The sequence below is a fragment of the Camelus ferus genome, chromosome 10 (assembly GCF_009834535.1).
Source record: "Camelus ferus isolate YT-003-E chromosome 10, BCGSAC_Cfer_1.0, whole genome shotgun sequence".
Classification (NCBI taxonomy): domain Eukaryota; kingdom Metazoa; phylum Chordata; class Mammalia; order Artiodactyla; family Camelidae; genus Camelus; species Camelus ferus.
In genome coordinates, this window is record NC_045705.1 from 13,233,578 (window position 1) to 13,260,753 (window position 27,176).

Sequence of the window (27,176 nt, forward strand, 5' to 3'; positions counted from 1 at the left end):
CATAGCAATTACTGCTTTTGAAAGCTGGTTTCCCTAAAAATAGATTTTGAGTAATTTTTAAATAACATTTTTTTTCTTAACTAATTTTATCCCGTTATTTGTTGGAGGGTAGAGTATATTTTACTTTTATATGGTTTGTAAAGTACACTTACGTATACATTATCTCATTTTATTTTCATTACTGCTCTTTGGGAAAAATCAGTGTGATTGTTAATTTACACACCTTATTGATGAGGAAACTGTAGATAATAGAGATTTAACAACTATCCCAAGGTAATCCAATTAGTAAGGGGTTGATCTAGTGTTAAATCATATTATACACTTTATATATTAAATTCCATATATTTTAAATGTTACACAATAAAATTTCCCTTCGAATTTTAAAAAAATCTAGCATAAATGAAAGCACTAGATATTCCTTATGTTTTTGATTTAAGGGTCATTTGCCTTGCATTATATAGTAATGTGAAAATACAAAGTTTGTGAGATTTTCCTCTTTCTTCCTTTTGTAGTCTTCCCAACAAGAACATTTCTTGGTTTACGTGTTCTATGCTGAGATAAATGTGAATGAGTGTTGATGATTCAAATATGAATGGTTCTTTGCAAAAGGGAAAGAAGTGAAGAAATGAAACAATTATTCAGAAAGGGGTCGTGTTCTTGAATTACAAATGAGTCTTCTGGCAGCCAGAGAACTAACCTGTGAAATATCTGTCACCGTAAATTGTATATAATTCTTCCATGGGCTCAAGTTGCAAAGACAGGTGATTGGCCAGATTCATTAAGAAACATACTTTGCAAATGTGGCCATCTTGAGTTTGTATTGAAGGTAGTCAAACATGGTGGCAATTTTGTCATTACAACATTGACTGTGATAAATTAGGGCTCATTTATTTAGTGGTATCTTTTTTCAAAAAATCCATGGGTTGAGTTTCCACAGACTTAGCCGTTTTAGACCTGCCCTTGCCTTTCTCTTCTAATACTCAATATTTTGAATTTCAGTTCCTCAGTAAAAAGGTTAGCACTTGGTCCTCCACCCCACGGGTGCCTCCCTCACCTTAAGTGCCAAGACGTTTATCGCAGGAGACTTACTGATTCACATCCAATTTTAGTTCACTGGAATGGTGTGTTCCCGTTTCATTAGTGTTACCGTTTGCGTTTGAAGCTTGGTTATATGTCGTTTTAAGATGTATTCTGCCAATTCTTGCCCCTTGTTAGAAGCATACTAAGGTCTTGAGGAAATCTTTGTGTAGATTTTGGGAGGAACAAGGTATAAGAATTTGGGTTTCATATTGGCTATAGTCTGTATACTCAATCTGCTTTACTATATTGAAAATCCTAATGTTACCGCAAAAAATACAAACATCCCAGTGAATAATTAAGAGATATTTGCCCTGTTTCCCTAAAAGAACGCCAGCAAGAAAGCGCTGCATTAATTCCATCACTCGTCTCCTCACTGCAGCTTTCTCTTACACTGCAGTCCCCTTTTCATACTAGCTTCTCTCGCCAGCTTCTAATCCTCCTGCCCTGTACTCACACCTCGTCCTTCCAACGCTCTCGGCTATTGTGGAGCAATGCCCTCTCTCTAGCCCAGAGTTTTTTATAACCTAGCTTGTATTACAGACACGTTGTAGGGGACTATAAAGTCCATGGAAAAAATTATAATTATTTGAGACTTCACCATGTAACAGACTTTCTCATTCTTTCTCTTTTTGTAAAACTAACTCATACAATGCTTGTTTTTTGTTGTTCATTTTCGCAGAAACTGACACCTGAGTTAACAGTCTCTAACTTTTCACTCTGACCACAAATGACCATGGTCATTTGTCATATTTTTTCTTTAAATTCAGCCTCTAGAATGTGTGGGGCAGAGATAAATTGGATCTTCTCTCTGAGACCTCATTTGAAGGCAAGTAAAGAGCAAATTCTCTGCTGACTTTAACATTAGGCATAAAGTCTCCAAGAATCCCATCCCCAAACTGCAACACCCAGACAAACAGGAACACCTTAATTTGTCATCATCCACCAGTGTGTTAGCCATGATAATGTTACCCATTCTGGGACTCGTCCTTTGATAATCATGGTCCTTTGAAGTCCTGGGTTAACAGAAAAATTATGGAAACTCCTATGGCATATAGAACCATAGGAATTTTATCAGCCTGTCCACCTCAGGCTAAGGTAGCCTTCAGCCTTGCACAGAAAGGCACTTTGGACCACAGTGTATATGTCAGAAAATCCCTCTCCCATGTTGATGTTGACAAAACATCTTTCTACCATCTATTTCCCTAACAATCCACAGCCCAACATGACAAGGAGTGAAAAGTGTTCTCAGAAGCCAAGAGAGAAATGTGTCTCATATCCAACCTTGGATATCTTTTCTATCTCCTGTATTTACCTGACATCTTAAAACAAAAAGAAATCTTCCAATGAGCACTGAAAGGATTCTAGAGAAACCTGAATTGTAACTGACGTCTTGGCACCCAGGATTGAATAGGATCTTTCTTCATGCACAGCATCCGTAGATCTGGTGGATAATACATTTACACACATCAACAGGAGGAAAGGTAAAGATGAAATATCCTCAGGATAAAAGCCAAGATAGCCTTGACTAATAAGAAGTAACCGCCATAATAGTACCTAATCGTGGGAAGGGAAACGCATGTTTCCCAAGGGTGACTTGACTTTGGAACCCTGGCGCTTAGGCAGAGAATCTGGGCATGTCCTTCAATTCTGACTGAAGGTCTTTCAACCAATCACCTTTCAGACAAACTAGGTGTCTCCCTGAGGGTCTGTGACCATGGTGAGATTAGAATGCTGCATGAGTACATTTTTTATTACAACAGAAAGAGGTGGTGGAATGCCTCATGAGTCACTGGTTTTCTGGGTGTAAATATAATGGTAGGGCCTTGAATAGAAGCGAGAGGCCAAGTGAGACGAAAGGGTACCAGGGAAGTCTGAACAAGATGGCAGGATATGTCCTTAACATAGGAAATTTCATACAGAAAAATAAACACTTCATTTACTTAGTATCTTTTTACGATTTCATGAAACATTCTCAGAAGGCTGGTATATTCTCTTGTAGAATCAAGATGCAGACTTGGAGTCTGTTTCCCTGGAAAAATTGTTTCCTTACACGTATCTCTTATTTTTATAGTAAGAACTCTGAGCAAGGAACAGGAGACCAGAGGATCCCAGAAGATGGATAGTTCCAAACATTTGTGTTGTAAAATGGGAATGATCAACTCAGTCTGTAATTTTCAGACTGTGAATGTTTCAGTTATCACTTAAAGTGGATTGCTAGGCAGTAAAACTTCCCTTCACCATAGGAAAAAAAAACATAGAAATAGTCATTCTCATTGTAACTGAAAGTAAAGGTTTTCTTGAACCTCGTCACAAAAGATCACAGTTTGCATTTCCAGGTGACGTTCGTGTGCCTTTTTGCAGTGGAGACGGAGCGTGTTTTATGAACTTCGTATCTTCTTGTTTCAGTAGGGTCTTCATGGTTGTGACTCTGTCTCCACAGCCAAAGCAAAGCAGACATTTAAGGTAATGACTTAGATCACTTAAGTAATTATTTAGTGATTTACAAACTTAAGGGAAAACCTCTCCACTTTGCCTTCACTGTGGAGCCTTGACCTCCCATCACATGAGGGGAGTTGGGGACCCAAAAGTGAATCTTTTACCTGGGTTTCTTTCTTTATTTCAGTGAGGTATTAAAATGCTATTTCTCCTTTGGTGTTCCCATAATAGTTTGTAAAAATGGCAATCTGGGCTCATTGTGGGTGGGCGGCAGGCAGCAGCCTAGGAATTTTTGTCTTTTTCATTCACATCAGTTCCCATGCTCCAGTGTGCTCCTTCATCAAGCTTATTATTAAAATTATTCAGAAGTATAAACTTGGGTTCAGCTTCTGTATGCAATATCACTTAGCCTTTGCTTTAAAATATTTAAAATAATACACTTGTGGAATACAAATGAAACACCCTATAATTTCAGAATATTTCCATTCTAGTCCCATTGCACAAATTGCCCTTTGTGGTTTAACACATGGAACCCCATGGACCTTTGCCAAATTTCTGCTCCTAACACCATACCTAACATCCAGATACATCAGCAGTGCTTTAACTAACACGTGTGATTTAGTACTTTGTTGCCAGAAAAGTTAGGGAGGATAGGAATCTGATAGGACTTGAATCTGAGGCCCTGAGGTTTCCAGTATAGACAGAAATACTGGCTCATTTTTCATTTTTAAATGTTAATAGTTACGATCTAGAAAGAACAGCTTACTTGAGTAAGTCTTGTCTATTTCACATAAGTACAAAAAGTTATTAGAAAAGTCGTCTTTTGTAAATTAATCTTTAAACAGGATGAATTTATCTTGAAATTACATTATAAGAACTAGTTTGGATTTCTAAACAAAAAGTGTCATTAAATGCATTTATTTATGAGTACCTTATTTCTACTCATCTATTATGAGTACCCTATTTCTATTCACCAAATACATGAGTGTGCAGCGTGTGCAAAGAACATTTAGGAATCTTGAGAGTATAGTTTCTCCGTAAGCTGTGTTTCTTGGTAAAGATCATGCTTAACAGTGTGAATAATTGGTCACACGCGACTAACAATTCTGATGATGAAATATAATTTAATTGACTATCCACATTCATAATTGACAAGCAGGAGAAGGAGCTGGGTTCCCTTAGGCTACTTCTAAAATCTCCTCAACGAACCTGAAAATGTCACAGAACATCAGAGTGCCTGACCGAGTTGGGTGGCAGGAAAACACCAGGCGTAACTTTCCTTGGACCTGTTGAAAGTCGTGGCATGATGATTGTGAAGTTAAATGAATGTGAAACCTAAATCCATTGCTCTGATGGGGCCGGGACAGCCCTCACCCCCTTCTGTCACTAGAATTGATTGACACCACCCCCACCCCCCCGCAGCCTGTTGTGAAGTTTCCCTTTTCACTCTTCAGATGTCACTTGGTTAAAGAGGAAAATGTTGCCTGACAGGTTTCCTTTGTTCAAAGAATATGAGTGTCTGTGTTCTTTTCACAACTTAAATTGCCATGCCTCTTCTTGCTTCTTTCCTTTTTTTAAAAAATTTTTCACTTATTTCTTTTATTTATTTATTTTTATTGAAGTACAGTTGATTTACTAGTCCCTGGTGCACAGTGTAGTGATTCAGTTATACACATATATATTCTTTTTCATTTTCTTTCCCGCTATAGGTTATTGCAAGATAATGAATATCGTTCCCTGTGCTATACAGTAGGGCCTTGTTGTTTATCTATTTTATATATAGTAGTTTAGTATCTGCAAATCCCAAACTCCCAATTTATCCCTTCCCACTCCCTTCCCCCCTGGTAACCATAAGTTTGTTTTCTATGTCTGTCTCTGTTTTGCAAATAAGTTCATTTGTGTCATTTTTTAAGATTCCACATGTAAGTGATATCATATGGTACGTGTCCTTCTCTTTCTGGCTTAGAGATTGTCATACTAAGTGAAGTAAGCCGTAAGTGTTTTCTAAAAGGGCATGGGTACTGAACTAGGAAATCAGGAATGTAGTTGTCTGATAACCTGAGTCATGGTGTTTCATAGTTTAGGGTGAGTCTCTATAGAAAATCTTTGAGGTTGGTGTGATCTCAGTAGGCATGAAGGATTTTACAGTGAAAGTTTGTGACGGAGCCGGCTGGCTAGTTCTTTGGGGGGCATTTCATCTCTCCTTTGAGGAGGTTAAAACTTGTGTAGAATTCTCTTCTTTTCTTTATCTTCCCTCTTTTCCCTGACAAGATAAGTAGGGGAAGAGAGCATATTTTGCCAAGGATTGAGGTGGCCTCCCCATCCTGGTTTCTTGGTATTCTTTTAATTTAAATACAGACATAGAATAGCAAAACTGTCACTGTCTGCACTGAAGTGAAATGCTCTAAAGTCAAGATCAAGACTTGCTTCCTGAGTCTTCCCATTTCGCAGGGACCCTGTAATGGCCAAAGAAAGAATTGGGAGATGGGCTCTGTCCTTTGGTGGGTACAGCCCGTTTGAGAACCGTCTCTCCTCTCACCCTTGAGCACAGAAGGTTCGGGGAGAATCCTAGGAGCTTCCCAGACTGTACAAGCCTGGTGTAGGAAGCTTTGCTACCTAGGGACCCAGGGACTGAAATATCTGGAGGCCAACAGAGGCCAGGTCCCTGGTTCTTCCTCCTCCCAGGGGCTGCCGTCTACTGCTAGTGGTCCCACTTTGCTCTCGCACTGTTCCCTGCAGGAATCTCAGCCCCGTGGTCCTTCTGATTTTTTCCAAGGAGGCTTGCTTGCCAAGCTATCTTCATCCTGGAGGCTCATCACCCAATTCTGTTCCCAGGTTGTGTTTCTCCCTGCCTTGTTTCAACACCTTTCAACAGGCGGGACTTATGCTCCAGTCGCTTTTGCTTCTTCTGTCCGATGCCACACCTCAAGCTTGGTCTCTGAAATCTACACCACCTTCAGATCTTGCCAGGTCTGTCCAGGCTGGAGTTGGCCACTTGCTCTGGGACTTGTTTGGTATGAACTGTTGTTCTCTCGGAAGCAAGATCACCTTTTCTACCTGCTGTCATTGGCATTTCTTACATCAGTTCTTTTCACCCCCAGGATACCACTTTTTGACCCTCTATCCACAGCAGGTTATAAAAACGGTGGCAAGCATCATTTTCACCGTTTAGGTTACAGCAGTGTCCACAGAACCAGAGGCTAGTGAGGGAGGTGTGGATGTGCTTAAAATGCCTCCACCCAGTATTTGCTGCCTGGACATTTCCAGTTAAAAATCTCAAAGCTCCATTTTAATCTGACATGGAGTTTCACATTATCTCCAAGCCTATTTACCCTATTACAAGTATTTCTCCAGAAGAACCAGGTGCTATCTCATATTACGAGATGCTGGAGCTACTCCATCCATGAAGTGGCTGGCCTCCACCCATGTTCCCTCTTTGATTCCCTTAAAGTGAAGGGCTTTCAGAACAAGTCTAATGTCTTTGATGAAAATACGTTTAGTGTGTCATTTTAAACAGAGCACTTCTGCCATATTTTAAAAGAACAATTCCTGTTTGTCTTGACAGCAAAGCATTTAAAGATTTTTCTAAGAGACCCATAGTTTAAGTTCTTGGGAGGAGTTGGAAGGGCACTTAAATCTGTCCTTGGTACATTGACTTGAAGAATTGAGATCACGTTGTGGGAAACACAATTAAGTTAGGGGCTCTACCTTCCCGTCATCTTTCCCATGATACGTTTTTGGGGTTAGATTTGGGGGTTGGAGTTCCCAGCAGAGTGTTACCTATCATAGGGTTTTCTATTCATCTGGACTTCAGGAATTGAGAAAAGCTAGAAACAGAAGAAAAAAAAAAAAAAAGTCTGAGATGACACTCAAGGAATAAGCAGAGGTTAGCCAAAAGAGAGTAGAAAGGAAAGTGTTTCTGTCAGAATCAGAAAGGAAACAGCATGCACAAAGGCTCAGAGGCACCAGAGGAAAGGGAGAGGGACAAGGAGGGAGAAGGAGATGGAAGGGAGCCAGAGATGGAGTGAGACCCTGTCCAGACTGTGAGAAGTGCGGCTTTCAGAGTAGAGAGCATGGGGAGGCTGGTGGCCAGGAGAGACGGGCAGGCAGACACTGAGCCAACTCACGGAGAAGCCCCTGTGTGACGGGATCTCTAGCTTTCTCCTGAAGGCAGGGAGGGGATTCTGAAGGATTTCTCCAAGGAGAGAAATATCAGTAGATTATGTTTGAAGTCTCTCAGGCTGTAGTGCAAAGAATGAATTCAAAGGATATGAAATTGGAGGAATACCATCCAGTCACTTTGACTTGGGTCGTGACGGTGGCAGCTCAACCTGGAGGCCTGTCTGCTCAAACTTCCAGATGTAATGTGATCAAGTTGAGACACTCAGTTCATCTTTGTCCCCTTGACAGAATGTTGAAAAAAGCACTATGTTGATTTTGGCTTCTCCTGACCCAACTGCCTGGCACAGAGGAGTTGGCTGGGTTTCAATAGGTCAGAATTTCCACTTGTTAATAAGGAGTTTCGCTGGTGAGAATTTTACGTAGAATAAAATTGTATGTTACTCCTAGAAACTAAAAAAAGAATGATGGGAAATGCTGTTTTTATATTTTACAACTGTTGTATGTATGTGTGTGGGGTTTTTTTTCCTTAAAACCTCTGGGTAATATCAATTGAGTCAAATAAATTAATAAAATGGCACAGACTGGTACTCCTATCAACAAGATTTTAGAAAGTTGTCACTCTAAACTCTTGTTCTCCAGATGTTCCCCCAATTCTCAGCTCCAGGCCTGCCTGGTGATTTAGTGCGTGTTGTCGCTTAGCATGGCGGGGCTGTAAAAAAAACACAGTGCTCTGCCCCCAGTAAGCCCAGCAGTGAGACCAAGACGTTTTCTATGAAAACTGTTTCTTGGGCCAGGAATCCTCCCCAGAGTATTCTTTGGCCATTTACAAATTTCTTGACATGAGTTCATTACACATACACCCAGAAAGCAGTGATTCCAGATGTGCAGCTGAGTCCAAAGCTTTGGGTACACGTTAGCACAGTTTACTCTTCTGTTAAGCCCCCACGGTGGTCAGCAGCAGCTGTTATGCACCTACTGTGTACCAGGTGCAAATGTTATCATTGGAGCCCTGAACCAAAAAGTCTCTGTTCATGTTCTAGGAGTGAGGAGACAGGCAGTAAACTCGCAGGCCAAGGGTCAGAGAGTCAAAAGCCAGATATAAATATTTTAGGCTTTGTGGGCCATACGGTTTCTGCCACAATTACTCACATCTATTGTTTTAGTACAAAAGCAGCCTTGGACAACATGCAATGAAGGAGCGTGACTGCGTTCCAGTAAAACTTTGTTAGTAAAAGTAGAATGAGGGTCGAATTTGTTTTAGGGGCTATATTTTGCTGAGCCCTGACATAGGTCAGTGAGTAAATTAGCTCTTCTCATGTACTAGTAAGAACTAAGACAGAAGAGGATGATGTGGGAGAGACGTACTGGACGTGGCTGCTGTGGCTGCGGTGGTTGGGAAGATGTCTTTGCGATTGGGTGAGATCAGTGTCCACATGATTCAAGAGCGCACTGTCAATATCACCTCCTTACCTTCCTCTTAAAAGTATATGTTGGGTTGGGGAGGGTATAGCTCAGTGATAGAATGCATGCTTAGCCTGTGTGAGGTCCTTGGTTCAATCCCCGGTACCTCCATTAAAAAACAGATGAATAAAATAAATAAACCTAATTACTGCCCTCCTCCAAAAAACAAATCAGCAAACAAACAAACAAAAAAGAAACAGAGCCTGAGTAGGGTGAGGTTAGTGAGACATTCGGGCTTACTCACTTAGGTGCAAAATTAAAACAAACAAAAAAGAGCGTATGTAAAGCTATTAAAGTTAAATTGCAGATGACATATTTATAGGACATATGGACCATCTAGAACAGGCTGATGTGTACAGGGACTCACTAATTATTGCACTCTTGTGGAAGAGAATTTCAGGTTTCTTCCTATAATGCTCCAGCCTCATTGATTCCTACTTCCTCTGAGTTTCCGTGGCATGTGCTAAATGATCATACTCACATAGTACTGAGAAAACGTGCCGTTGGTCAGGACGTCTTTTGTGTGTGCTGCCCTGAAATGTATGGACCCTGTTTTATACCTGGGTGCCTAGTTTGGTGTCTTGACGTTGTTGACACACCATAACTATTAGGTTATAATTTCATGAGGAACCAGGAAAGTTAAAACAAGAATGCAGCTGGAATTCCAACAAGAAGTGGCTCTGCCTGATCATTTGCTTTCACAATGTATCAGTGATGGGAAAACAGTAACTGAAGGAAGCGGAGGCCATGCTTTGAATCTCGAGGGGTCTCTCTGATCAGCTGTGTAGGGTCGGTGGTCTTCTGTGTAGTGGTTAAACCCTGAGCCATGTAACGAATCAGAGAGTGTAAGTTTACCAATAATACAGTGTGTTTTCCTGGTAATTTACAGTCTGAATTTTTATGTTTCGTTTATCAGGTAACTTATTTGTCTGGTGTTCTTTTCACTGCTCTCTCCTCGATCCCTAAAATCAAGTTGAGAACTTAGTCAACACTCCTTTAATATTTTGTTGGTTTGATGAATAGTCAGAGGCTTTCAATAAGAGAATCCCAGGTGGGGGCTGAGGGGTGGGGGAAATTTTCTTCAATTTCTTCCTTCAGGTTTGAATGACAGCTATCAGCCCTGAGGCAAGAGAGCACAGGTACCTCTCCATCCTTTTTGAATGGGTGAGGGAAAACACTTAGTGTCCACAAACAGAACACATCCTATTTTACTAAATAATCCTGCCATAAACATTTTTAAAAATTGAAAAGCATGACATCAAATAAATCAAAGTCATTTGTCATTCATGGCACAATTGACCCTGACATTGTTAAAAAATAATAATAATAACACAGTGTGACATTTGGCTGAGTTGGTTAAAGCGTGTGGAATAATCTGCCAGGTAAGAGGCATCACCGCCTGTGTGTAAGGAGCTGAATCGGAAGTCATGGCCTCAGACCTCGAAGATCTGGTTGGAAAGGCACCTGAGAGTTAATTACACAGATGAAATAAAATAAGACAAATTCACAGGTGCCGTAAGACTCAGCATGGTTTCGACTACAGATTCACTGAACAAAAATTCCCTGAGCACCTACAGTGGGCCGGCCACCGAATTTAGAGACAGGTGCATTGGATTTATCTGGAAAGCTTCCAAAGAGAAGGTGGAGATTCACCAGTGGCTTGAGAGATGAATGGGATTTGAATGTGGAGAAGTGTTTCTGGAGGATACCAAGCTAAGTGTGGTTGAGGAATAGGAAGAACTCGAGAGGTGTTAGAACAGCGAGTGGGCCAGTTTAGATGGAAATCACCGAGAGAGTTTAAGGAGGGGGCAGTGTGAGAAAGGTAGGTTGGGGGCCATGGTGGAGGGCCTGGAATGTAAAGCCAGAAAATTTGCACTTTAACCTGCAGGCATTAGACAGCAACGGGAGGTGTTGATCAATAGCGTGGTAAAATCAAAGTCTGAGGCAGTTAATCGGGGAGAGGTTTATATATAGCATCAGAGAGCGGAGCAGGGAGACGCGAAAGGCAATGCAGCTAATTAGGAGGCTGCTCCAGTTGTTGGAAGGATGTGTGAGCATCATTAAAGCGGTGGCAGGGAGAGCGGAAAGGAAAAGTCTGGACCATGTGAAGCATAGTTTGAGGGTGGGCTTAATTGGATACTAATAGAATAGAGGGAAGAGGCAAAGAAGAGACTGAAATTTTGAAAATGATTTTCTTAAGAGATATTACTTTCCCCCACCAAACTTGAGAGAAGAAACACTTACAGCTTATGTCTCTGATGTCAGGTGATTCGGCCTTTGACTTGCCGTGTACCCTTGATTGAGTTCTTTCAAATCTGTGTCATCTGCAACATGGATTACAACACTGCTCATGTTAAAGGACGGACCATTCCTCCATTCATTCAGCAGATACTCCACAAATCCCTTTTTACCTCCTGAGAATAGAGTAGTGGGTAAGACAAGGTCACTGCCTTTAAGGAGTGTGCCTTCTGGTAGAGACAGATACATTTTAAGCAAGTAAATATAACCAGGTAATTTTGGAGTTCCATAAATGTTAGAAGGAGGGGAAAAGGGTATAGCTCAACTGGTAGAGTGCCTGCTTAGCATGCGTGAGGTCCTGGGTTCAATCCCCAGTACCTCCAGTAAGTAAATAAATAAACCTAGCTGCCTCCCCCCTCAAAAAAACTTTATAAAATTAAAGTGTAAATGTTAGAGGGAAACATTTGGTGCAACATAAAGCAGTGGGATTCAGGAGGGGTTATTTTAGGTCACGCTCTAAGGGATGGGCTCTCCTGGGAGGTGAGGTCGGAAGTGAGACTTACAGGCTGAGGAGGAACCAAGCTCAAGCAGGGCCGGGAAAACAGTTCAGAGGTGACAGGAGGAGCGAGTACGAAGCTTGGCTTACTGAGAGGCAGGGGTAGCGATTTTTTTTTTTTAAGCTTATCTTTGAACAATTTTAGAAAAATGGGACCAGTTTAGGCATGCCTACCTACAAGGACAGAGGTTGGTGATCAGTCTCTGGTGGAAATTCTAGCAGATCCTAAGGGGACACCTGCCCTCTAGTGTCCTCCGTGGATGATTTCCCCACCAGCTTTCCCCACCTCTTCTCAGTACCATGGAGGATGCTAAAGGGTATAGGCACACATTGGTCCCCTGAAATGCATTCATACTTTCTTATGTAGGAAACAAAGAATTCTGAGAAGCCAGCTTCTGTCAAAGAGGAGAGTCCCATTTATTTCTTTATTTTCATAAATGAGAAGGGGGTGGAGAAGGGGGAACAAGCAGCGTTCTGTTGAGAGGGATGACTTGCATATTTTGGTTTGGTCTGTTCATTCTTACATAAACTAGGGCAAAACAATGAGCCCATTAAGTGTTATCTTTTCTTACTTGACTGTTTTTCCTTTTGGGGGAAAAAAAATCAAAAACTAGAATCAGGGGCAGCTTTGATTCTGGGGCGTGGGGTTAAATTCTATCTCCTCACCCACAGGGAGATTCTGACAAATGGGCTCTAGAATTTAATTCTTTATGAACTCTGTTCATCTTTCTCCTATTTTTGGTCCATCCTCCCAGTTTAGAAGGGGATGGGGAGACAGTAAAGAATGGGGGGAGGAGTGCTGGACCTCGACTCCCCCCTCCACTACATCCGGTGTCTTCCTTGTTCTGCTCTGACTACACTGACTAGTGAGGACGTCAGGGGTGGGACATGCGCTGGATTGCTCACTGACTCTCTCAGTACGGTGTCCTCTCCCATGCCTGGTCTTGCGTATGAAATCTGCACAGTAAATACCTGTCAAGTGGAGCGCACTAAGATAAACAGATGTTGTTAAGGCATACGGCAGGATTTTTGAAAGTTGAGGGACTCTGGAAACAAAGCTGTGGAAAAGTAATTTCCTAAGTTGGCTGTGAGTAATAGAGACCAACAAAACATCAGTGACTTAAAGAAGATATAGAAGTTGATTTCTCCATCATGGAAGCCCAGTGCTGGTTTGGGACTCTAATCCTCGGGATTCTCGGGGACTCAGGGCTCCTCCGGCTCAGCACGCTGCCAGCGTGAGTGGTGGGTCTCAGACACGTGGTCCAGGGTGGCTCTGTGCCCCCAGGCAGAAACACGGAGGAAAGGATGAAGAGAGGAAAGTTCCTGACTCACCTGACTCTTCTGCTTACATCTCATTGGCTGTAAATTAGCTACATCGAATCTGTACAGGAGACTCTCACAACAAGGATGGGTTTAGTAAGGAATGGCATGCTTTTCTCACAAGCAGTTTAATTCTAACTTGGAGTCAAGATTCAATTCAATCTGCAGTATAACTTTCAAAAGTATAGTAAAAGAGAGTAAGTGTAGTTTAGAAATAAATGGAAAAATAAGTCACAGCACCCTCTGTGTATTTAATACCTGATTATTTACAAAGCACTTTGAATTAAGGGCATTTGACCCCATAACAAACAGCCGCCAAGGCTGTTTACAGATGAGACCCTGAGAAACTAACAGGCCAGAGTCAGAGTCAGACAACTTATAAGTGACGGAGTCAAAGTGGAACCATGTTCATGTCTTATTAAGTTCAAGTTCTTCCTCTTGTCCAGCAGAGCAGGTCAAAACCTGGTGAGGGAAGCATGCAGGAGAGTGGCTGAGAGAAGATGCGTGTCCTAAGTGCCTTGTGGGTAAAGCAGGCAATAGGAGAGGAGTGTATGTTACGATATTTATATGGAAAGCTGGTATACATAAATCATAGTTCTTAGAGAAGTTGCATACGGAATCTTCCATGGTCAGAGCTTTTAATTATTTAACTACTGCAGCAAAACCAGCAGTGCAGAGTGGCAAGGCAGACCGTCCTTGGACACACGAGGACAGCATGCACACACTAGAGGCACGCTGTGGTCTGCATGCTGGTGTCACTCAGCAACCGAGAGCAGATTTCTTTGTATTCTGACTGTTTCTCTGAGCTGGGGGGCGTCTCCCAGAAGGCCCTTCAGAGGTCGACCTTATGGAGTGAGAGATGAAATGAAATTCAAGGATATGATGGCTGTTGTCACAGGATATCTATTTCCTGTCACGTGTCCCCACCTCTGCGATCGCAGCAGGTCATGTATGAGTGCAGCTGCCCCTGGCCTGATTCAGAATTTGTCACTCACACGTTTAATTAAAATTTCTAGCAAGCACCATCTATCACTTCTCTTTTGTAATTTCTCCCTCTCGGAGAGAAGAGCTCCGTGCATTACCTCTAGTGTGTTTCTAGTGCCTTTGTTTCTGTACCAAGAGACCTGTAACCTTTTAGCAACTCATAGATTTTCACTGGGAGCCTTAATGGAAAGCAAATCACAATTGCTGACCTGTGCTTTTTGCTAAAAAATATGCGTGTAAACTCCCAGAGGTTTATTATTTAAGTCAGTGTAATATGAAGTCCCCAAATAGAAAATTGGCAGGAATTATTTTTTGTAGTAATGTAACAAAGGCATTCTCCCCTTGAAATATCCAGACCCCCAGGTCTTGTACTTATAGAAATGGGGATTCATGGGCTAATGTCAGTGTCTTCAAAAGCAAAATGGACCTTGCACCTTTACCCATGGCAAGGGTGCATGAGCTCTCGAAAACACTAGGTTTTAGGTCAGATTTAGTATAATCTTTTCTTTATGCTGATCAGCGGCTGTTCTACATAACATTTCTTTGTTTTTCATTGCTTAAAATGGGGACTAGTTATTTCTTAAGAAATAGGTTTTGCAGACAAATTCTCTCAATATGATATATAGAAAGAATGCAAATTTTGGAATAAAACATAAGATGGAGCACTGGTATTGTCTGGTTACTTTGAATAAGCCATGCAACGACTATGAGAACAAATTTTCTCATCTGTCCAAAGGGGATTAATGATACTGATGACAGATTCATCATAAGAGCTAGAGAGGATGGAGAGCTGGCCCAGCTGGGCATGGGGCAATCTCTTAATAAAGGATGGTCAGCACCGCCGTCACCATCGCCACCACCACCACCATTGTTATCTCTTCCCATCACAACATGGGCGTTCAGAAGAAAAGTAAAATAAAACAGTTCCTTAGTTGAGAACCATTTGAGAAGCACTGTTTGAAGACCCGACAAAGACAAGACTCAGCTGACCTGGGCAAAGCCAGCTTGCGCAAGTCATGATACTGTTAAAGTGCTCCTTGTCATCATCTGTGCAGAGGAAAGCACTGGATGGTGATCTGCAAGGTACTTGCTAGCTTAGGTAGTATCTACTCCTCACCACCCAGCCAAGACTTCCCTCCCCAGCTCAGCCTTACACTAACAGTGCTGTCTGGCAAGTCACTGCTCCTCCGTGAGCCTGAGTTTTCTTCTCTAGAAGACGGACACAGAAATCTCTGCCTCTGGACTGTTGCATACTAACAGCCTGGCATAGACTCAAAATTGTATAAACTGTAAGGGGCAGGTGATCACTTGAAGGGGCCCACTCAGCCCTTCTCCCCATCAAGGCTGGCTAGACTCTTCACCATCCTGGCCACACTCTCTGGATGCACTCGAAGTCGGTTCTGTCCTTCCTCCACTGGGCCTGGGAATCTAACCCAGCCCTGCACACGTGTTCTCATAAGGGGTCTAGGTCCTCTGCCCATCTTCCATCTCCAATCTCACGTCAGGGCGTTTAACGTTCATTTCTTTTTAAAAATTTTTTTCATTTTTCTTTGGGTGGGAGTGATAATTAGGTTTATTTATTTACTTATTTATTTAAATGGAGGTGCTGGGGATTGAACCCAGGACCTCAAGCATGCTAAGCACGTGCTCTACCACTGAGCTAGACCCTCCCCGCTAACCTTCATGTCTGAGACATCTCTCTTGACACTGTTTCTACCTAGTTTTCTCAGCGAGCTGTTGCCTCTGCCTGTAAGGTCTGAGGTGACCAGTTACAGTCATTTGCAAACCATTTTTCATCTCTGGCCTGGTCACATAAGGTTCCAGTTAAATTGCAAGGACAGCCTCACTCTTGGAGAACAGAAGGTGGGGGGACAGAACAAACCCTCAGGTTCTTCTGTGGTGCTCTAACTGTTTCACCTGCAGGGGTCTGAAGGCCAAGGGCAGCTTGTTTGGGCAGCATGAGTTGTAGCTGTTTTGTCATCTAAGCCCGATCTACTCTATGCATTAGAGACCCACACTTCACAGCATCCTTGCTGATGGATAAACCAAAAACCAGACAACGCACAGCACTCAGAAAGCACATCCTTGCAGGCTGCACGGACAAGGAGGGTCAGAAGCACCAGGCATCCGGTGCCGCACCACCCTGTTTCTCTACGAATCCTGGCTGGGTGGGTATCCTGTCCTCTCTCACACTCTCACTTGGCCTCTCTGATTCACTCTGACACATTGTTATCCTTACTGGACACTGTTTTTCCTAACTCCTGACACATTCTTACTGTATCAGAGCTGTGCGTACCCAGGCTCTGCCAGATGGCACTGAATCACCAGCTGCTTAATATTTAAGGCCAGCTTTATATACAGAACAGAACAATATATGTGCTGATTAAAGGACTTTGCTGATGTCTTGGGAATCAGGGAGTGCCCCAGTCGCCTCCGCAGCTGTGCCTTGACACTTTGTTTGGATGACAGGCTTCTTCCAGGACTCTGCTAAGTGTGTCTCCACCTTCACTTTTGTTACTACCTCTGCAGCACTTGGAGTCTCTGCTCTGTTCCCTCTGCCACTCAGAGTACGGGGTGTCACACCACCTTTGTGGGAAGGGTTGTCAGTTTCCCACTTGCTGCTCTTTAGGAGGATGGATTCATGGGAATGTAAAGGACAGAACAAGAAGCGAACAACTAACATAGATGGTTTTGCTTTTATGTGGGAATTGGCAATATAATTCTGAAAGATGTCAACATGTTAGCCCCTCCAGGAATTGTAGTGATCTGAATTGATTCTGAACATAACGGAGTACAAAACACACGAGTCAGACTTCTTGGATAAGTCCTGCAAAAGGACTTAATTTTTCATGAGGAGCTTTGGTTAAAAACCAGAGCAAACCAAAACAACAACAGCTACAAAACTCCACACTCTTTCATCTTCACAAAGGCACGCCATGCATGTCGCACCTCCTTAGAATAGCTTCTGTCTATTCTAATTATGTCTCATAGTTGTATTAAAACAATCACAAACCTCATCAGACCTTCAGTTCTGATTCAGATTTGTATTTACATCAGTAGAGTTTTTTGTTTGTTTGTTTTTTTAATGTGAAAAGGAGAACTTTAAGCTGTCAATGTTAATCTTTATTCTTTAAACAATCAGCTAGATAGAAATACTGGTAGAGGTGAGTTAAGAATGCCTTGAGGTGGGTTTTTGAAGATTAACTGATAAGATCAGCCAGGAATCTCATCACTTAACAAGTCACCCTAAGTCCATTTATCCGCTTACTCATACAGCAAAAGGTTATCACTTGTTCATTATGTGTAAGGACCTGTGTTCAGTAATAACAAATTAGAGTTAGTATTAATAATAAATCACATCTTGAGATATATCTTGGCCATTTTGCTGAGGTCCTAGAAGATCATCAGTGATGTAGGACAGGAATGATTCTAACTGGATCCACCACTATCCTCAATGGATGTTGGCTTCACATGGAAATGCTCCTTGTGGAGACAGACAAAATAGATTCCTGCCTCTGTAAGTGAAGTCACAAAATGGATCACAAAAGGAACAGGACACAACTGGGTGGAACATTAACGATGCGGGTGAGCTGCAAACTTGTGTCTCCTTCAGTGGCAAACATCACCGTCATCACCTTCTCCGTAGCTACTTAACATTTTCTGTTCTGTCTTTGAGGACTTAGCAAAAAGAAGTGAGGAAATGCTTCTCAAACTACTCAAAATTTGACTCCCATTATCACTACCCTGTGGCTTCTCAACAAAGCTACATATTAGAATTGCCTGGAGAGCTTTAAGAAATCCACCTGTCATAAGAAATTCTGATCTATTTAGTCTGGGGTGGGGCCTGGTAATGTGCACTTTAAATGCATTCTGGTAATCGCCTTCATTTTCCCATATGAATTATTTTTCCTAACACTATGAAATGGGCACCAGCTGTTCTTACAACTGATACATTTGTAGCACGTATCCGTAGCACGTATTTGGTGAGAGAGAACAGCAATTCAGACAAGATCTCTGATCCCAGACTTTGAGCTCTCTGAAATGTGCAACATGAATCTCACTTCTGCAGCTCATTATGCTGTGTGGCCCTGGCCAAGTTGTTCGATCTCTCTGATCCTTGGCAATTAAGCTGCAAAGGGAGAAAGCTCATACCTTCTCCATAAGATTGTTAAAAGTATTAAGTGAGATAAAATGCTTAATAGAGAGTGACAAATATTATTGGATCATGTTTGCCATCATTATTATTATAAATGGCACATATATAATTTATACAATTACATACACAAAACCCAACTTACATACATATAATATACATAATTTTATATATAATTAGTGTGTGTATATGTGTATACATGCACACATGCATACTTAGTATTTGTTACTCAAAGTATTCTGGAATAAAAAGGATTTACTCAGAAAAAAAAAGCAGCTTAATAATTTTAAGTCCAATAAAAGAAATACAAGGCAATAGTGAGAAATGTTGGGGAAAAACATGTTTACTTCTTTTGTTCAGGTAGAATTTAAACAGTGCAGCACTAAATTTTTATTCAGAGAGAAACCCACGCACTTAGGTGCTGCTGTCACCTAGCGTCTATAGTCAGTAACTGCAATTTTGCTAAGGGTTTGTTTCATTGACACGTATTCAAGGTTGAAAAACAGTACCTTGTCAATCATGGTGAAACTGATGCTAAATAACGTTGAGCTATGTCCGTGGTATGTAATAGTGAAGAGTTTCTGGCCAAAGTGGAGTGGGTCACTGGCTTCTTACTGGTCACATGATGTCAGGGTGTCTCTGCAAAATGAAAAAGGGTACATTTCCTCCTCAGGTCTGCATTTTAGCAAGGCAAGACTGACCTACAAGAAAAAGAAATGTTGTAGCCAGATCTCCTCTTATTATTCCAGTAGGAAAGTGTTATTTCATAAGTCTTGCCTGTTAGTTAATCTCATGAGATTTTTTTCCCCACAGAAATGGCATCAGTATGATTTGACTTTATAGGAACAGTCATATGATATAGAACAAGATTTCTCAAATTTGGCACAATTGACTTTGGGACCAGTTTCTTGTGAGGAGCTGTCTTGTGCTTTGCAGGAGGTAAACAGGTGATTTTTATACTTTGTATTTAGTCTAGGGTTTGCACTAATTGGAGACAGATTGTGTGGTGCCTAGTGATTTGTCAGCAAATTCAGTCAATCAAATCATTGATTTATTCACTCCTTAATATATTCAAGAGAGGCAGTATCATATGTAAATAAGCGAATTGAGTTTGAATCCCAGCTCTGCCACTTACTAGATTTTGTGATTAAATAACTTAACATCTCTAAGTTCCATTTTCTTCAAGTCTAAACTAAAAGAGTTCAATCTCCTTCATAAGATTAATATAAAAACAAATGAGAGGTTGCAGTTAAAGTCCACAGCACAGTATCTAATAATTAGTAATTACATGATAATTATTGGTTATTGTTTAATAGATACTTTTAGTAAATGCTCTGTGCCAGGGATCATGCCAGTCTCTAGGGAGATAATGCTGGTTGACCTGTTATTCCAAAATAGATTAAACTTGTGCTAGAGAAAGAAGTAAATAAAGGTTTACATAATTATTTTGATCACTATCATGATAGATGAAGGAGAAGCACATGGCCCTAGTAGGTGTCATTTTTACTGGGGTCGACAATAATATGACAGAGATGCTTTTAGAGAATCAACTGCTAGTCAATAATCAGCTGAAATAGAGAAAAAATCCTACCTTCTTGGAGCAGTATGATGGCCGCTCGATTTAAGAAAAAAAAGTATTCCACTTTATACACTCTGAAATTAATTAGCAGAAAAGAAATATGTTTTACCTCTGAAATACATTTTACCTATGTTTATAACTCAGTTTTATGCTGAGTTTTAAGAGATAGTTTAGAGTGAAGGTTGATTATAACATATCAATTATGACAAAGTGTTTTTCTAACTTGGTGTGATATACAGGCATGGATCTCAGAGCCTGTCCCAGAAGTTGCTCTAAAGGAATGAAATGCTTGGCAAGGCAGTTTGCCTCCTGTGTCTCACTTTTCTTCTCTCAGATGGGGAATATATGCCCTCCCCACCCCACCCCACCCACCTCACCTCATGTCAGAGAGGATGACACATTCCCCACTGTGAATCGTGGTGCATTCTGGGAAGGAGATAATCAATCTCAGGGGGTCGTGTAGGGAATGAGGTCATTGGGACACTATAAGAAACAGTCTAGCAGGCACACTCTGCTAGCCCAGGCAACCATCTTCAGCATGGACCACTGCAATAGCTTTCAAACTGGTCTACTATATCTGTTCTTTCCTCTTTTCTATGTAGTCGTCACAGTGAAGCTAGAGTGAGCTTGCAAAGATGCAAACACATTATTTCCCCTCCTAGAGTTCATAAGAGACTTTTCACTGAATTTAGAGACCAGAATCCTTAAATGGTTCTACCGGGTTCCTGTCTGGTTCTTCAGGCTGGTTGATGACACCGTGTCCCTTGTTTTCTTCAGCATCATCACCACACATGCTTCTGTAGCGTCTTCAGTGAGATGAGTGCCCCATATCAAGGACCAACTTGATTCTGTGGCTGGAATGTTCTCTGCTTGCTGCTGCCCCCACTTCCTTTGACAAATTAACACATACACATCCTTCCAGGCTCAGCACAGAAGGTTAGTCTTCCAGGCACCTTTCGTGGACTTCCCAACATTGTTAGTTTTCCTTTGGATCCATTTGGATTGCATTTGATTAAATGTAACAACAACAACAACAACAAATGTCTTCATAGTGGCTTAAACTTCACAGACCATGAAGTTCAGAGATCATTTCCTAAGACTGTCAATTCACCAACGCAGGGACCCCACTAAGAACCTGGGCTGTTCCCGTCTTCTGCTCTGCTGCCCTTCATGTGTTGGCGTGTACATTCACGTTTCTTCCCTGTGGTCATTAGATGGTTGCAGAGGTGAGGATGCAACAGATAGTGTCCATTTCTCTTCATCTAAGTCTGAGTCTCAGTCATTTCAAACTCGTTCCTAAATACTGTAAAAGCCTCTTATCTGATCTCTCTTGCCCCAAGCCTTCACGTTTCTGCAGGTCTGCTGGAGCTCTGTGAGCAATGGAAATCTTATCGTGCTAATCTCTTGCTTTAAATCAGCCGGTGACCCTCCCTGTCCCATGTGGGACAGTCAAGGTCAACTTACCTTTGATCACTCTGTATCTCACTAGCTGCATCTCCACACAGTCTCTCTTGTTCCTTTCATATTTGAGCCAAGAAATGAACAGTGAACGCTCAGTGTCATGTCCAGACTATGCTGCTTTGTGTCTGTTCTTTTGCCCCTACTTTGCTCTCTATCCCTTCTATATCCAGCAAAATCCTTTGAGTCTTAGATCATTTCCTCTAGGAAATATTCACAAGAACCCTTGCTCCTCAAGACGAGGCTGAAGGTACCTCCAATATGCTTTCCTAATATCCTCTGCAAACCTTCATCAGAACAAGCTTGATAAAGGTATGTGGGAGATGGTTAAGACTGTTAGAATAAAAAGATCAGATAGGCTCAAAATGAAAAAAAAAAACAAAAAAACACCAAGATCAGGCAAGATTAAATTTCCTTCCTGAAGACCTCTTGGGATATGGGAGAGACAGAGAAGAAAGGGTGGCAGGTTTGAGATTGAAGAGTGAATAGGTGGAGAAGGTGCTAAGACTGGTTAATGGAGTTTGTGAAATTGAGTGAAGAGCTTTTAAGGCTATAAAGGGCAGGGAGGGGAACTAGGCAAAGAGGGGAGAGGGGGGTTTTAGGAGCTGAGGTCACGCTTCAAAGACCACTGCCAGGTGATGTACCTGGACTGTGCATCTCAGCGTGGAGGCCACAGGGCCAAGGTCTTCCAGACCTCAGACAGTCACGCTTTTAATAGCTACTTAATGGCAAAATACGGAGTCTTCATTACTGAAGGCTGCTAATGTGACCTCAACATTCATTACAAAATATTTGCTTTTGACCTTGCTACATCAGCTGGTTAGATGCTAGGGGGCGTGGATCACAAAGTGACAGAAAAGCGCTCTGAGTGGCCTTAAAAGATATTAGAACCAACGAGGAGGACATTCAGGACAGAAGAAGGGAGGGGCAGAATCAGAGAGAGTCCCAGCGTTGCTGGCCCCACCTCTCTCAGACCTATGCTGCCGATAGCGAATGGCTTCATGCTGTCAACCCTGGTGACATTCTTACTAGCAAGTTAGGGACAGAGTCTGTATCTGAGGCCCTGATGCTAACATGCCCACTATGGAAGGTTTAGCAGAATTTGAAACAAAGCATTAAGAAGTCTAGACTAGACGTGTTGACAAATGGAGGAGGGGTAGGTCGTGTTGCTCATTCAACATCATAATTTAACTTAGAGCAAAGGGACACAGGGAAGTGTTTGTCAGGAAAAGCATGATCTCTCATGGACGTGCAGAGGAATTGCTGTGCAAGTAAGTTCCTGAAACATATGGGGATACTTGTCTCAACAGGAACGTGTCATCACGTGCAGTGGGTGGCTGAGGAGGGAAAAGGCAGTGGCCAAGGAACCCACATGGCTGAGGGTTGGTTCTAGGGTTTCTGTCACGAGGAAATTCACATTGTTTGCGAGAGACGGGCTAAACAACAGAAGGGTGTTCCGTTGTGCAGCCAGGCCCCGGCTAGACAGACACCATTCCTCCAACAGTAGTTGAAGGAAAAAAGACATAACCATGAGGACAGATGTGTGTGTGTGTGTGTGTGTATCAGATAGGATACACTTATGTGTGACTGCTCTAACTATGTGTATGTAATACACACGTCCTCACACATGTACTTGCCCGTGTGAAAGGCTTTAGAAAATCATGATCAAAGTTACAGAAATGAGAGAAGAGGGATATGAGATTATGGAAACATGAAAATAGAAGATGGGCTGGTGAAAAATTTTACGGAAACTTTGACGGTAAACGGGATACCTGAATTCTTGGAGGCAAAAGTAAATTTAAGACCCAAGAAAGGCAGCGTGGGAGCTTTGGGAGTTCTTGTCTGAAAACAGGGTGAATTTGAGCAGTTTCAGGACAATTTCCTAAGGCACTTAGCTATGTGTAGGATTATCAAGAGACTTTGTGTCATCCTCCCTGTGGGGACCTGTGGGTGGCCCACGGAACAGCAGACTCATTTATAAGTGAACATGTGACCAGCCCCTGAACCAAGGATGGACAGACGCAGTCAGCGATGAATTGCTGAATTGTTCTGGACTGCATCTTTAGGAAGACTGAATCATTTGAAAGTGAGCCCCAAACTCCACCTATTCATATTGGAAAACAGAGGGTGGAAATAGAATATTCAGTCAAGAAAGATTTTTGAGTTCAGAATAGCACAATCTACTTAAAAGATGTAGCAAAGAGTGTAGCTGTGTGGAAGATAAAAACAAAAGATTTGTAGAAGCCATATACAAAAGTAATACTTTTACACATATATTGATTAAGTGAGACTGGTGCGTATTTTTCTTCTATGTTCCTAATCTGTTTAAATAGCATGAGAAACTGAGTTAGAAGAAGAGCAACACTTTTGTGCCTCAGAGAAGGTTTTCGGAGCCAGTGAGGATTACAGGGAACTCGGTGACTGAGCTCTGGACAGCATATGGCACTTTATTAGACTGAAGGGCAAAATCAGAAGAACTAGGGATCGTGATCTTGGAAAGAAAGTTCTGGAAGAGAAACGCTGAGGCTTATTGTTCAAGAGTCAGAAATAGCTTATAGAAAAGAGGAGAATAAAACAAACTACAGGGACACCACACAGCGAGCCACGCCTTTGCCTTCCTAAATTCACCCGCCGTCTTACCTGAGGAGAGGGGGATGTTTCTGTTTGATGCTGGGAGAAATCCCAATATGTATAAAATGAAAAAAAAAATTTTAAGTACCATTTGAGGATCATATGAAACGGTGATAGAAAAAAAGATTTTATAACTCATGAAGTCCTATTAAAATGTTAGGAGACATTTGAGATTCGGTGGCCAGTTTGAACCTCAGGTCCGAATCCACTTCCATTATCTACTACTCCTGAAGTAACACCAAGGGGGGAAAAGATGGTCTTTAAATCAGCAGTGATTTCAGGTCAGATTGCATTCTTAGATAGTGAAGTATATGAGAGCCTGCCAGCGAGTTTGCAAAAGAAGAATAGGGTGTTCATAGCCATAAAATGATTCTCTGGATAATGAAATATGTATTTTTCCTATGTTGATATTTTAGAAGTTCTGTTTTTCCCTTTTCAGTATTGTTTTCTTAAGGAGCAGAACTGAGTGTTTTAAATCCTCACCTTAGTGTCCCCCTTCACCCCACCGCACACGTACACCTCCCTTCCTCCTCTTCTCCGAGCATCACGGGCAATACCACGTCCTGTTGTTCAGTGTTCACTTTACAGTGATCATGTGAATATTGCAGTGTGCCGTGATGGCTTGTCCTTCTTGTAACCGTTTTTATTTTCCTTGAAGTCAGTAATGTCTCACTGTTTGTCCTAAGTATGACTAAGCACCCCCGCCAGGTCCCCTGAGAGAAGTACAAAGCCCGTCACGATGATAATGTCCCAGGCAGATACACCAGTTCACTGTCGGTTTCATTTTTCTGGCCGCTCCACGTCGTGTCCCCCTTCCCCGGGTCGGCCTCACAGTGTCATCTGAGACTTTATTAACTTGCTTTGGTGTTGGAGCCCCTGTTTCCTGGATCCCTTGTCTTCTATGGATTACTCCCTTGTTGTCTTAGAACTCAAAAGAAAATGTCATCGTTCATTTATCCAACATGTATTTATCCAACATATACTCTGACACATGCAGTGTTTAGGAGCAAAGGATACCAGAGAACAAAAGGGATGACCCCTGACCCCCTTGAGGACCTCGTATTCCTGTGTGTGTGTGAGTGTGTGTGTGTAGGGTTGTCACATTAAATATAGGATCCTCAGTTACATGTGAATTTCAGATAAACAACAAATACTTTTTAGTTTTAGTGTGTTCTAAATACTGCAGGAGACATAACTTAGATTGAGAGAGGGTTTGTTGCTTATTTGAAATTCAGACTTAACGGGGTACCCTGTCAGATAAATCTGGCAACCCTAGTTGGGTGGGATTATACTGTCTGAACAGTGAACATAATAAATATGTAAGAAAGGGATACATGTCCTGCTGGGTGGAAAAGGAAAAGCAGGGCGGGCAGGGCAGACTGGGAGTGCTGGGAGCAGAGGCTGCAGCTTTAAGAGTGCTTCGGGTAAGATTCGTTGAGAAGGTGAGAAGTTAGCAAGGGCATGAAGGAGGGGAGGAGGGAGCTCTCCGGTTTTCTGGGGAGATGCCTTCTACACAGAAGCAGCACCAAGTCCGGGGCATCCCCGGAGTGACCCTGGAGTGTTTGAGAAATAGTAAGGGGGGCAGCGTGGCTGCAGCCGAGCACACGAGGGGCCCAGTGGTAGCACATAAAATCAGAGAGGTCACAGGAGCCCAGGTCACACAGGCGCTGGGAAGCCCAGTGAACTGGGGGAGCCGCGTGGGGTTTCGAGTGGAGCTGTGGCCGGCGGTGACTTCTGTTTGAACCAGATCCTTCTAGTTTCTCTGTTGAGAATACACCAAGGGGCAGAGCAGAAGCAGGAAGAGCAGCTGGAGGTTATCGTAAGAACCCAGGTGAGACGGAGAACTCTTAGGACTAGGGAGATAGCAGTAAAGATGGTGAGAGCAGATTGGATTGGGGTTCAATGTGAATTTGTCCTCTAACATTTTATTGTGAACAAATTTCGAACATACAGAGAAGTCACTACCCAAAAACTACCATCTGGTTCTATAGTCAACACTTTGCAGTTTTTGCTTTATCCTGTATCTGTCCCTCTCTCCATTCTGTGCCTGAGTCAGCCCCCAGCCTAGAGAATCTCTGAGTCAGTTTCTGCAAAGATGAACCTTCAGCCTTCTGCTGGGACGATGTAGACATTGGGATAGTCACAGACAATAAATCTGGAGTGGGGTGCAGTAAATCTAGGGAGCTGACTGAACTTCATACTGAGTTTTCACCAGGTCTCCCTTTTTTTCAGCTACATGTCTCTCCTTACCTGATGGAGGCACCTGATGATTTTAAAACCTGAGTTTCCTGTAGTTTCAAGGCACGATTTGACTTGCTTCTTCTTGGCAGCTGTCAATTCAGGTTGTTAGCTCTTTCGACCTTTAGTCAATTCCGACTCATTTATCTTTTTTCCATCTTCTAAAAATGTCTTTGACTTTTCTTGTCTACTGTTAGACCCTCTCCATTTCCCTTTGCCCTTGTGGCTTTAGAACATTTTTATTCCTTGTCTTTCATTTGAATGGGGTTTTGAGACAAGGAGACTCATGTTTTCAAATAGTTTGTCAATATAAAAGATCTGAATGTATTTAGTAGTACTTTGTTTTTCCATTTCAATGGATCTGATGTACTGAAGATACATTAAAAACAGTGGCAAATAGTTTTTTCAGCAATCCAGTGTCTGAACGACAGGCCCTTGTTACTTTTCAGGACCCAGGAGGACACCGGGTTGGAAACCGCTGGTGCGCGTCACTGTCGGGAAATGTTAACCTTGGCTCTCTCAGTGCTGATTCCAGTCTGCTGGGTTTTGGTTTAGAAGAGAGAATGGAAGCTCAGATTGAGTCAAACGGGGCCCACGTGACTATTGGAAGGGGTGGGTTTTCATTATCCCTCGGAGCCAGCTCCCTTTCCTGAATAGCATCTTTGGGGCGGATGAATTCTAGTCTCAGTCGGGTAGGTACCAGCTACAAATCCTTTCTCTAGGCAGCTGTTCTCTTTCCAGCACCAGCGCTTTCCGGCTCTTTGCTTTCACTCTGCTGAGCTTCCTATGAAATATTTATCATAACTTTGCCTTCCCTGCCTGAAATGGTGCCGTGGACTGGTAATTAGATTGCGGCTAAGGCTTCTTAATTTCATTTGGTGCAGAGCTGGGAAAATGGAGATGTTACGTAACGAGTAGAT

General features: G+C 42.2%; 1 protein-coding gene across 3 annotated transcripts in view; it reads left to right on the plus strand.

Annotated features, from left to right (window-relative positions):
* Positions 1 to 27,176, plus strand: part of GAS2 (growth arrest specific 2) — a 119,869-nt gene that overhangs the window by 80,948 nt on the left and 11,745 nt on the right. The window contains exon 7 of one of the 3 annotated variants that reach the window (XR_004323114.1): positions 3,487 to 3,543. The exons of 1 other annotated variant lie outside the window; for it this stretch is intronic. Coding sequence is in view for 1 of the 2 variants with exons in the window: in XM_032488374.1 (XP_032344265.1) it covers positions 3,490 to 3,543 (54 nt within the window). In the remaining variant the exon portion in view is untranslated. The remainder of the gene's footprint in view (positions 1 to 3,486; positions 3,544 to 27,176) is intronic. One more of the 3 variants, XM_032488374.1, reaches the window with a different exon arrangement.